The sequence below is a fragment of the Periplaneta americana genome, chromosome 15 (assembly GCF_040183065.1).
Source record: "Periplaneta americana isolate PAMFEO1 chromosome 15, P.americana_PAMFEO1_priV1, whole genome shotgun sequence".
Lineage (NCBI taxonomy): Eukaryota > Metazoa > Arthropoda > Insecta > Blattodea > Blattidae > Periplaneta > Periplaneta americana.
Window position 1 is genome coordinate 52149066 of NC_091131.1, and position 13489 is coordinate 52162554.

General features: G+C 34.3%; 1 protein-coding gene across 2 annotated transcripts in view; it reads left to right on the forward strand.

The window, feature by feature from the left end:
- The first annotated feature begins 4149 nt into the window (after positions 1 to 4149).
- LOC138714925 (toxin Tbo-IT2-like) overlaps positions 4150 to 13489 on the forward strand; it is a 154527-nt gene continuing 145187 nt past the window's right edge. The window contains exon 1 of one of the 2 annotated variants that reach the window (XM_069847211.1): positions 4150 to 4349. In XM_069847211.1, coding sequence (XP_069703312.1) covers positions 4265 to 4349 — 85 coding nt within the window. In that variant the 5' untranslated portion in view covers positions 4150 to 4264. The remainder of the gene's footprint in view (positions 4350 to 13489) is intronic. The other variant, XM_069847212.1, reaches the window with a different exon arrangement.

Consider the following 13489-nt stretch of genomic DNA (forward strand, 5'->3'; position numbering starts at 1 on the left):
AACTACACTATACAGTGTCTTTCAAATCATGAAGATCTTCATGAATTAAAACATGGGTGTCATTTTCAGACAAAATTCTGAAATTACGTGGTTAACTCCACCATTAAGAAATGAGTCAGCTTCGTTTACTCAGAAAACGTCAATGATTATTAAGTTGGAAAAATGAGGCAAAGTCATATATTTTCTGCCTGCCACTTTCTTTGAGTCCGAACACTGGTTTTAGTTTATATGGGTAGAGATTTAGATATTTCTTAGATTTCTCTAAACTGCGCTATACCTCACTGAAGATTCCTGGACATCTGACACTCCTAATTCCAAAATAATTATTTCTACTTATTTCATTACTAATTGTCTGAACCACCTCAGTAGCAGTAACATTATGGATTACTATATCTTGTCTTCCAGAGTTTACTTAGCTATAACAAAACCAGTTTCCTCAAATCCCTGTAAATACGAATGAAATTATAGGACATCTCTTACATTTTATTGTTAAGGGGTTAGGTACAGCTTACAACAGCAAAAGTTTGGAAATATTCAACATTGTTTTCCTCCATTACTGTATCTTGTAAAATAATGAAAATTAGTATGTGTAAAACACTGTCTTTCTGCTACATAAAAAAATATTTTTACGATTTAAGAAAAATTATTTACATTTTTTAAAATTCAGTTCACTGTGTAGTGATGAAGCGTTTCACATATAACTCAAAAACTATACAACATTATGTAATGAAATTTTTGTGTATATTTATGCATGCCATATTTACAACATGATGTAAGATCACTTCTCTACCTTTGATAGATTGTTTGATAAAAAATAAATTCATTTTAAAAAATGATCAAATATCAGTATTTTCTTGTAACACAAAATAAAAAAAAATATTTATTAAGGAATGTAGTTGAAAGAGCATGATATTGTAAACATGAGTTTAAGCAATAAGATAAAAGAGAGGGAACAAAAAAAGTTAACAAGTTTATGAGTTATGAGGGAAACGCTTCATCGCTGGTCAGTGAACTGCCACCATTTTGAATTAAAAAAAATAATAATAATTTCTTTTAAATCGTAAAAATATTTTTTTAATATAGCAGAAGGACAGTATTTTACACATTCCAATTTTCATTATTCTACAAGATACAGTAATGGATGAAAAAAATGTTGAATATTTCCAAAAAGTTGTAAGCTGTAAGCTGTATCTAACCCCTTAAGTGTTCTACATTTTCCCAGTCTTTGACAAAGATTCCCACGGCTTTCATAATAGCAATGTCAGTTGTATGGTCAAAATTTAATTATAGAATCATGGCTTGAAACTTCAAAATTCTAGTAGCAGTACTAATAAAATATATTTACGTTTTAATCAACAAAATTTCAAATATGGAAACGCAAAAAGTAGCAAATGAAAACTCTATTGTTTGCCCAACACAGTAATATTTTTTATCTGCCTAAAATATATTTTTAGAAAGCTTTAAAGTTTTGCAGCGAATTTTAAGAGGCCCTATATATTATAATTACATAACTATGTTATAGATCACATTATTATATACTATGTAATTGTAGTTCTGCCGTTCAGCCAATAGGAAAGACATGTACGATGGGCATGGCCACTTATAAGACTGGCCCTGTAAGATTAATCCTCTTTACCTAGACGCAAAAAGCTCTAGTCTACGTACATATAAATGTTTTCGCATTCCTCTACACATAATATGACTCGAGGATAAGTAGTGATAAAATAATAAAAAAAAACATTTGGAATTCCTGTAAAAGATTCTACACGTGCTCTAAATACATATCGTCGCGATAATGCAGACATTCCAGATGTACTAGATATGCATGCGCTTAAACACACATACATAGAGATGAAGTTTCATTCTGTTTTGTTTCCATGGAAACGTAGCGTACATGGGAGGATTAAATATGCTAAACAAAAGACATGGTAAATCGCGCAAACAGCGCCTTACGTAAGTTCATGTACTGATGATCTGTGAGGGATATTATACAGGGTAAAATATGAAACCCACTGTTACGCAATTTTCTGCTCTTTCATACATCTGGATATCACTTGGAATTTTAAGTATTTAATAAATTACGTAATTAGGCTTAAGTTCTGTGTCATAGTATTGACAAACTCTAGTAGATCACAGGCTGCACAATTTTTTTTATTTTATTGGGTTATTTTACGACGCTGTCTCAACATCTAGGTTATTTAGCGTCTGAATGAAATGAGAATGATAATGCCGATGAAATGAGTCCGGGGTCCAGCACCGAACGTTACCCAGCATTGGCTCGTATTGGGTTGAGGGAAAACCTCGGAAAAACCTCAACCAGGTAACCTGCCCCGACCGGGATTCGAACCCGGCCCACCTGGTTTCGCGGCCAGACGCGCTGACCGTTACTCCACAGGTGTGAACGGCTGCACAAACTAAGCTATATTTTGTGTAATGAAGAAAAAGAAAGTGAATAAATTATTTTCGTTTACTGTAGCATTATGTATTATCAAAAAGAGAAACTAAGCTTATATATATATATATATATATATATATATATTTTTTTTTTCAATTAATGTTCTACCCTTTCACTGCAAATCCTGCTTTCTCCATTCTTTCCTATTTTCTGCCTCCCTCTTTGTTTCCTCATATGATCCATATATCTTAATTTATTTATTTTAGTACGTTATTTTACGACGCTTTATCAACAGCTTAGTTTATTTAGCGCCTGGATAAGATGAATGTTATAATGCCGGTGAAATGAGTCCGGGGTCCAGCACCGAACGTTACCCAGCATTTGCTCGTATTGGGTTGAGGGAAAACCTCGGAAAAAACCTCAACCAGGTAACTTTCCCCGACAGGGAATCGAACCCGAACCACCTCTGCTTTCGCGGCCAGACGCGCTGTTACTCCATAGGTGTGGACCCATATATTTTAATGTCGTCTATCATCTGATACCTTCTTCTACCCCGAACTCTCCTCCCATATTCTCCACAGCTAAAGCTGCAGCTTGATGAATTGTACTGTGTTGTATTGCACGAGCACAATCACCACCAACAATATCGTGTGTGTTGCTTCATCAATTTTACTCTCCACTGTAGGTAAATTAGCCTACAACACCAGGACCTATGACGTCAGGAATTCCAAGTTAGGTTTTTACGTACGTCTTCACTTTACACCAAATGATCTCGATTGGATTTAACATTGGAAAATAAGGTGCCAACCGTAACTTCTGAATTACAAATGATAGTTTCTGAAATACAATTGACAAATCTGAAATACAACTGATGTTTTCTGAAATACAATTGATACTATCTGAAATTAAATTGACTAATCTGCAATACAAATGACAAATCTGAAACACAATTGATATTTTCTGAAATACAACTGGAAAAGGTGTAGTCGCTTCTCTTCACTTCGTCGTAATGTCCATATTTCTGCCCCTTATACAATGCTATACTCCAAACAAAGCATTTCACTAGTCTCTTCCTTAGTTCTTTCTCCAGAAATTCGAAGAAAATGCTCCTTTTTCTATTAAGACTGCCTTTGCCATTACTATTCTCCTTTTGACTTCTTGGCAAAATATATATATATATATATATATATATATATACTGTATATACATATATGGAAAAAGCCATGCAATGCTTGACTGCTATAAAAGGGAGAATTGGATGACCTAGTTGAGGGGAGTGAAATGAAAACAATTGCATAGCATTATGTTTTGGCGTAGGTAGTAAGATTGACATATCTTTATAATAGGAGGATCATAAAACGATGTTAGAGTGCATCAAGGGTAATTATTGTCACCTCCCGTTAGAACCATACGCACTAAAAATACTAGGAATAAAGCTAAAAGATTGTGAAGCCATGAAAGACACTTCTCTTGATTTTAATTCTCTCGCCTTCCGCTATAAACAACCCCGTGCGTCAAGTGATTTTCCACCCCAACCCTCGCTCAGTTAAGAGACAGACATGGCCATTATCCACATACCTACATTAATACTGTAGTATGTGGGTGTAATTCATGTTTTCTATTTTTTTTACATCAACCCTCTCTCTCCCCTAGTCATATAAGGGCGGTGCCTGCGTGACGATTGGGTGTCCGACGAGGAATCACTACGCACGCGCGTCTGTGCGGCGGGCTGCCTACGTAGGACTCGGTCCGGGGCTGCATATGGGTTCAGGGGGGCAGTAGGTTTGGAGATATAAACCCGGCACCCGCGCTCACCCAGCCGACTGACGACCGACCGACCGCCGCGACTACCTGTTGGAAGCCTCCGCCATGAGGACGCACCTACTTGTGCTGGCTTGCGCGCTCTTGCTCCTTGCGTGGCCTGCCAAGGCCGGGCCCTACCTGGACGATGGCGGTGAGTTGGACTCAGCATGTAGTTGTAACACGTTGCTTAAAATTAAGGCTGTTTTAAAGTTGTGTACAATGTCATTTATATCTCCCAGAATAATTATTTTTATCGACAAAGTCGAATTTTAAGATTGTTTCGGGCATATTGGCAAAAAAATAAGAACATGTTTTGTCTGCATGAAACAACTGACTAACAAATTGAGTGTTTTTAGTATTTTCACAAAAAAACGTTATGGATAAAATCTGTAATTAAAAGCAGACCTATTTGTGGGGAACAAATATATCGTAATTATTTATCTATAAGTTATATCTCCCAGAATAATTATTTTTGTCGACAGAGTTGAATTTTAAGATTATTTCGCTTATATTCGCAAAAAATAAGAACATGTTTTATCTACATGAAACAACTGACTAACAAATTTAGTGTTTTTAGCATTTTCACAACAAAAAAAAAGTTTTGGATAAAATCTGTAATTAAAATCAGACCTATTTGTGGGGAACAGATATATCGCAATTATTTATCTATAAGTTTTAAACGAAATAAAGTCTACATATTATGTGATATGTCGCAGCACATGAACACTTAAGCAGACAAGACATTACTCCCGTGCTGATTACATAAAAATCTTCTGCCTTAAAGTTCTATATAATATCTGCTACACATTATTCCATTCGTGGGTAATAACACGTTCATCTTTGTTCGCACGTATTCAGATCTATTACAGAACAGTTGTGTAATGGCTATATTCTTCTTATGTGGAAAACTGTCAATTGATAGGTTTACCTTTCAAGATAGGAAGTTGATTATATCACTCACGTTAACTGCATCCTCATATCTACAATCGTTGCTGTTGATATTTAGTGCACACTAGTCTGTTGTTTAATGGTTATATTCGGTTTACCTGGCGAACTGTCAATTGACGTCTAAACCTGTCAAGATAGAAAGTCGATCATTTAAATACGTTAACTGCATTCTCATATGTATATACATTCGTAGCTAATATTTAGTTTATTTTTCTCGTCTTAGTGAACTCTGACAGTCTAGCAAGGGGGTTATGCTTTTTTCCTTGTGTACGGAGGGGGAACTCGAGGGCTTGTACTGCACCCTGAGGCAAGGGGGTTGTATTACATAGGGTTGACAGGTTGTACGATTTTCATAGTCTTACGTTTACTGGATGCTAATGTGGCCTTACGTTTCTTATTCCCCTTTACAACACTTTCTTCCTTTATTTCGAATTTAGTGTTGTTAACAGTAAAAATACTGTATAACAATTTCTATTAAAACAGTATAAATTTTGACATGCCCTACAAAGAGTTTTTAATGTGACAGTAAATTGCTAAATGAAACTAATCAGTTTCAAAATATGAAAGTGTCGTTAAAAATTAGATACTAAGACACAAAAATGTGAGTCTGTGTACAATGATTGTATGTGTTATCCTTTAATATGCAATTTTAAAAAAAGAAATTAAGAAAGCATTAGTCACTAAAAGGTCGATAAAATCTTCCTTTTTATTTTGAAAAATTGGCAACCCTAGTGTTACAAAAATTAGCTCTGATTTCGTATTTACTTTTACCCCTATTAAAATTTAGACATACAGCTGACATAGCTTTCTTCTTGAAGTAGTTATGCCTTAGGAAGCAGGTTATACGTATTAGGCCTATATACATTTACTTAGTCTCGTATCTAAATTCCTGAAATTTATCTTAATAAATTGTTGGTAGCTATATTATCAATCGGTGACCTGTTTGTTGTTTGACAGTCAGCGATGTCAGTTATATCATATAAATCAACTTTATTTCCGTATCTACAGGCTATTGATATGTATTGTTTAGAATGAAATAAATTAATGTCTATTCCTGTTTTTTTGGGGGGGGGATCAAGAATGCTAATTATTTACATAGATATATTATTTTATCTTTATTCACATGTAATAACAATAAATTTGAAACTGCTGTCTGGCGACTCTCTCCGTCACGAAATGTATTTCTCTTATCTATAGTGCATAATATATTTGATTATATATATATATATATATATATATATATATACTCTGGTATCGATAGTCGTTTATATTAATGTTCAGCACATAACGTGTTTTACCCTTATATCCGTCTTGATTGGTGAACTCTTATTTGAGAACTGCACTTGAATCATGCGCAATAAAATTAGCACAAAACAAATCTTTGACGCCTAATTTTGTACAGAACAGATGTTTTACAATTGGTATAAAGTACAAAGGTCGACCATATTGTACTTCACTTTCATATGTATATTTGTGTTACGGGATATTTGGCGCTTTACTTGACAAAAAAATAAAATAAAATAAAAGGAAAACATTCTTAAACTACTAAAATATAGTAAGTTACATTTTATTAATAAAAAAACTTTGGGAAATTGTCTATAATGTCAGTTACACGAGAATATTATATTTTAATTCATTCGTGTATTATGTTGTTGTTTAGTCAACTGTCCGAAGACAGGTCTGAACCTCACAAGTGACACCAAGAAGGCACTATTTATGAGGCAACTAGGCCAGAAAGTAATGGAATAGGGTGTCCAGTTCCTTTCCCCGTCCACTGCATACATCGCCGACTAGCTACATATTACACCAGTCAGATTTCAGATACATACAAACAATTGTTCTTCCTCTGATACATATCGTCAAGTGAGATGTACTGCCTGATAATAGATGTACATTCGTGTATTATGTAGTTATGTAATAGTAATTTTTTGTTTTACTTAACTATGTTTATTTCAAGAACAGGGCAGGTGTGACGGTAGTCCCGTCATAACGGAAAATTATTATATCACAAACGATAACTATACTATCGTATATACGTTCACATTTTAATGTTTAATATAAAGCAAATATTTCAAATTATACCCACCACTATACCTAAAAAGTTCAGGGAATAAGTTATATTGCATACACTGTAGATACACTGTATCTCTCACCTTCAAGTATAACCAAAGTTATCATGAACTAGATGTCTCAGAATTATACTCCTTATAAAAGGGAAAACAGTGCAAATTGTAGAAGAATTTCATATGTTAATTTTGTTCTCATATTTCAAATTATACCCACCACTATACCTAAAAAGTTCAGGGAATAAGTTATATTGCATACACTGTAGATACACTGTATCTCTCACCTTCAAGCATAACCAAAGTTATCATGAACTAGATGTCTCAGAATTATTCTCCTTATAAAAGGGAAAACAGTGCAGATTGTAGAAGAATTGCATATGTTAATTTTGTTCTCATATTCGTGTTTACTAAGTCTAATATAAAACAAGTTCTGTGATACTTGTACTTCTCTCGCTTAGAAATTGTGCGTTGAATGGCGTCTATGTTGCAAAAATTTAATTTAGAGTATTACTAATTATTCGTTCTATTCTCTCTACGATTTCCACACGGAAGTTGTTTAAATGCTACACGTGTTCTTCTTAATAATCCCGTTTAGGTTGTCAGTTATATCTTTTTTAATTACCGGTACCTAAGCAATGTTCTTTTTTATATTTCTTCCTTTACACGCATTTAAATTTCTACATATCCGGATGACAAAAATTATATCCTAACATATAACCGGAAATACACATGAATTTACTTATAGGCTATCATATGAATGCAGGTTTTAAAATTATAAGACTTAAAAATACGTAAGTAGATTAATTTTCTTCTCATATTTTTGTGTGAAATGTTATTTAGAACATACTTTTCGACTGATACACCCATCCAGCTTAAAACATTGTTCAGAATGCCCGTCACAACAACATTTATCACCTTTCTGTCTTATTTCATTCATAGGGTATAGGTTGGAAATACTGTGATACGAGTAATATAGCGATAGTTCTTTTTGAGAATTTATTACCAATTTTACTGAGCGAGAGAAGGACCGGTTTTGTGCAGCAACTTGTCCACGCACATTCCCTTAATACGTTGACGCAAAAAACATCTTCCTCTCGCTCAGTAAAATTGTAATCAATTCTCAAAAAGAACTATCACAATATTACTCGTATCACGATATTACCAACCTTTACCCTATGTACCATTTTTAGTAATAAAACTATCTTAAAAAACCATCCTGTGTATAACAGAAGATTATTCTCACAATAAGTCTACAGAATATAATCACAGCAATAGAAACAATAGAAATATATATAGAAATAATACATCAATATAAAAATCATAATACAATCATCTTGGTGAATTCTCGCTTGATGTCTATAGTAATTCAGGGGTTGGATGCAAGAAAGGCACTTCTCTCAAATGCAAGTTGAAAATTCAAACCCGTAATAATGTGATCTATGCACGCCTTTACATTTTGGGTACTCCTAACCTCTATGATCACAGTATTGAACTACAACTTGGTGATCATATGCATAACAGATCAGAGAACACAATAAAGCATTTTACTCAAAAAGGGCACATCCTCTAAAATGCCTTTCTTGCACCCAGCCCCTAACTTAAGATATAAAGATGTTTATATTCTGTAAATTAACTTAGTTCTCATATCTGCGCTTCTGTGTATTAAATTGCAACTTATTTGATAGTTCATTCGTTCTGCACGTATGGGCGAATCCAGAAATCCATATAGAGTGTTAGTTGGGAGGCCGGAGGAAATAAGACCTTTGGGGAGGCCGAGACGTAGATGGGATGATAATATAAAGGGGGAGGTGGGATATGATGGTAGAGACTGGATTAATCTTGCTTAAGATAGGGACCGAATGCGGGCTTATGTGAGAGTGGCAATAAACCTCCGGGTTCCCTAAAAGCCATAAGTAAGTAAGTAATTATTGTATTATGATAATAAATTATTGAAATAATTTTAGTATTGTCTCTTAAATGTGCAGAAATTTGATTCCGAACAAACTTAGGCCTAACTTTTCGTTCTGCAGAGGTAGTTTAGAATGTTACATGTGTTCGCATCAGTTTCCGCACATTTAAAAGACAAAACTAAAATTCTTTCAATTATTTATTACCATAAGACGCTGCTCTCTTAAATTGACTAAGCATATTTGGAATTAAATAAATGGTTTTCCCAAAACACGCTACGAAATGTTTCATATAAAACAAATTTTATCTCGAAAAGGAAGCAAAAGTGAGCGAATATGTATTACATTTTGTTTGAAATATCTCAAAGAATAATCCCATGAAATTAATGACATTACTTGCGGTTCATCTTATACCTTCCTTAGGTGTATTTACGTATTACAGTATTATTTACCTAACCATTAGAATGGAAACAGAGGGACGACAACCTGAAGAAGTTCATATTGAGAAGAAAAATGTCTACGAGCCTACAATTAATTACGCCTACTTCAAAGAAAAAAAACCATCTTCAACATCTGGAAGTGATAGATCTTTTAATTAGGTCTCGAGATGTTATTAAAAAAATGGAAACTTTTCGGAAATAATTTGGATTACCCAACTCACTAACGGACGAAATTGCAGTTACAGTTTTTAAAAACTCTTGTCAAATATAAAGTCAATATATTCATCGTATTTCTTAATAATAAGATTTATTAAACACAATGCGTACATTGTTACATTTAATCAAAAGTTGTCTTCTTTCTTCTGTCGTATTTCTTAACAAACTTCATTTCTGACACTAATTTATTAAACCGTGTCGGACTGTAAAGAAAACAACTATCGCAATGTCCATATTTTATATGTTGTACAATATTACAGTATTGTGAAATTTTGGTTAAATTTAATTTTCGTACTAATTTTTTTCTATTTTCCTATTAAAATTATAGCATATAGCCTATTAATCTGTTGTATCCTATAGGATACTTTGTGAATTTAAAGGTTAATTGTATTTATTTTATTTACTATCATATCTCTACTTTTCCAAACAAAATTGTAGTTTCATTGTATCAATGATACCTGTGCAAAATTTTGTGAATGTACTGAGTCCTATGGAACTACCTCCGTTGGGAGGTAGTTTAATAAAAAAAGAAAAGTACCACATGGAATCTTCGTTTTTTCCGGATTAATTTTTCATTAGCTATATGTACGATTTTTACAAGTAAGTTAATTTTTCAAAAGCTATATCGAATAAATAAATATCTCTTATATAATATAATATTCATTACCCGATAATTTTTGCTTATTTGTCTTTACCATTTGCACTGTATACAATAACTGTTTGACGCCTACGCTCATATTATTTGGGGAAACTGTTTAGGATGTCAATTATTTAGTACTGGTTGTTCATTTTCGAAATGCCAGTGGCTATTTGCAGCAACAAATTACCATGTCATTCGATAACCCAAGGCTGACATGTGTAACAGTGGCTGTAAAAGCGTCACGAACAGAGTAAGACTAAACGGTTTAGCAATGTCCGCAATTAGGTAGAACGTGCTTTATAATGAATAAATGCTATTAACCAACCATCTATTAGTATTTAAGAAACTTTGCTGAATACATCCGTTATAATTGCTAAGCAGTTCGTGTTCTGCTATCCGATTAAATGCTTCTATTTTTCCTCAGACCTCCGCTACCTATAATAAGGATAGGAACAAACAGTGGCTGACTAGCCTGAAAGAGGCAAGGGCAACCCCATGTGAACGCATCATACGAATATACAGGTTGATTCAGAACTTATGTCACAGGAGACTATGCTAGATAGAGGAAGATTGTGTACCAATATGCCTGGGTTAAATCCCAAAATCTCTCCGCAGTGGATATGAAAAGAAGACATATGTCACTGTCGATAGTGATTCATCTGTCGGACGGAGACGTTAAGCCTGGCGGCCTCCTTGGTGCTACGTGCCGGCACCAGGTTTCCCCTTCTCCCTTTCTCATCTTCATCATCACTCATTCCAGACACTACACTTACACGAACACTTACGCATACTCTCACCCTAGTACACGACATAACTCTCCACAGTTACACATCATGTACAGTGTGACCAGCCGAAGTAGTGTACAACAAAATGGGTCAGTCCTGCCGCAATATGCGGAACCCGAATCACGTAAAGTGAAGTGGATAGGCATTGGATACATACATACATACATACATACACACATACATACATCATACATGATATATAAAAGGTACTAAAATTAACATTTTTCATTAAGCAATGTGTCTCCTATCTCGCATCGGTGAGGCGCTGCACTTGTTTTAGTATTTGACTGGTAGGCAATTAGTCATACAAGGACCAATGACTTGACTCTCTGCTGTCTGAGCTTTCAATGAAAAACAGCAGATAATAGCACTTAACAACAGAAGAGCTTGGAACCGACGTCCCCTTTCTTGTAAACAATACTGGCATCGCCGAAACATTGACTGGCGCATCCGTTCAAATATGCCACTGTAATAGGTATGGTGTTACAGTCATCGACAATCCGTGGAAGAAAATCATCGACTTGGTCTACAGGTGTGGCGTACACTAGGGTCTTTAACTGTCCCCACAAAAAGAAATCAAGCGGATTAAGATCTGGCGATCTTGCTGGCCATGGGACGGGAGCTTGATAACCAATCCATCTGTTACCAAATGTTGCCGTCTGCTGTTGTCTTGCAGCAAGACTGAAGTGCGCAGCAGCTGTCATGCTGAAACCATATCCTGGTGTGTACTGTAAGGGGTACCTTTTCCAATAAAACGGGCAGAGTGTTTTCCAGAAAGTCTCCGTAATTTTGCCCCTTTAGGCCAGGGGCGGGAAACCCGTAATGTAAATAGTGCAGTCTGCATAACAGCAGAAAGAGAGTGAGTCCGAATGTCTTTGTTAGCCTATCTGGCTTTTAAGTTATTTGTGCCAATAAAAGTTGTCTGACAGTAAATCTTCTGAGACTACAAAGAAGATATTATTCCAACAATATAATTCATATCTATAAAGTATGGGATTTATGAGCACACACAATATTGTAATTTATGTAAATATCTTAAATGTGGCTTATTGCCATATCTGAATGGACCCTTCAATTATTTAGAAACCATTTGAGAACCTCAAAATAAGCTGAAGTTGGTGTCAATGCCTATATACTGCACCATCATAACAAGTAAAGTTTAGAAAGAGCGCAACAACAGGTGTTATTCCTTATTTACTTTGGAGCTGTATGGTATTGTGAATAAACATTAAAAACAATAGAAGATTGACGTGAGCGTCAGCTAACCACAATGTTGTTAATTCGTTATCATACAAGCTGCAGTTGCGTTTCCATAGTCACCACACGCTTTTGTCACAGAATATTGTCCAGTGATTAAATGAAGTAATAAGGAATACTATCAGGAGATAGCAGACTGAGGGCATTAATTCACCGCAAAACAAATGACTAACTGGGTACATGTTGTAATAACGTAACCATGGCAACCACACGTTTTTAGTATGAAATACTGGTTGAAATAAATCAATAATAATGAAATATAAGTATAAAATTATCTCGCAACAGATTTACATAGTAAAACAGATATGATTAAATTATGCATTATCTCATACATTACCATAATAATAGTAATAATAGTTATATTCATCTTTGTCATTCACATCGTGAGCTGTTGACCTGTTCCAGTTGTGGGAGTTTTTGTTCTGCTTGCGAATGAAGATCTTAAATATAAACAAAAATTACAACACTAGAAGTTGAAAATTATAAATTAAGTCATATAACGTCATGATCTTGCAATTCCAATATTTTTAAATCCTTACTATTTAGAAAGAATTCTTTCCTCATCACAATTGCCAAGCAAACGGAACTTGGGTTGCCTTTCGTATTGAAGGATTAGCTATTTGATCTTTATTGTGAGTTGCAAACATTATGCTTTGCATTCGAAAGGAAATGTCCATAGATTATTTTCAAACGCGTGAGTAGTTCACAAGTAACACAGATTCCATTAAAATGGATTTATACCTTTTAATGTTTATATACATTTTTATTAATTAATTAAGGTTCCTTTATGAAAACGTTGCCAGATTTGACAAAGCATATTATATATAATTTGGAAAACACACATAATACAGTGGAAATTAAAAACAGAATTACACAAATAAAACAAGCAATAAATGTTCTAAATTCTATTTGATGGAAGAAAAATATTACACAAATTAGAAAATTACAAATAGGCTGTATACATAGTCCAAAGTATCCTAACATATGGAGCTGAAGTTTGGCAAATTCCAACTAGGGAAACAAAAAGGATTT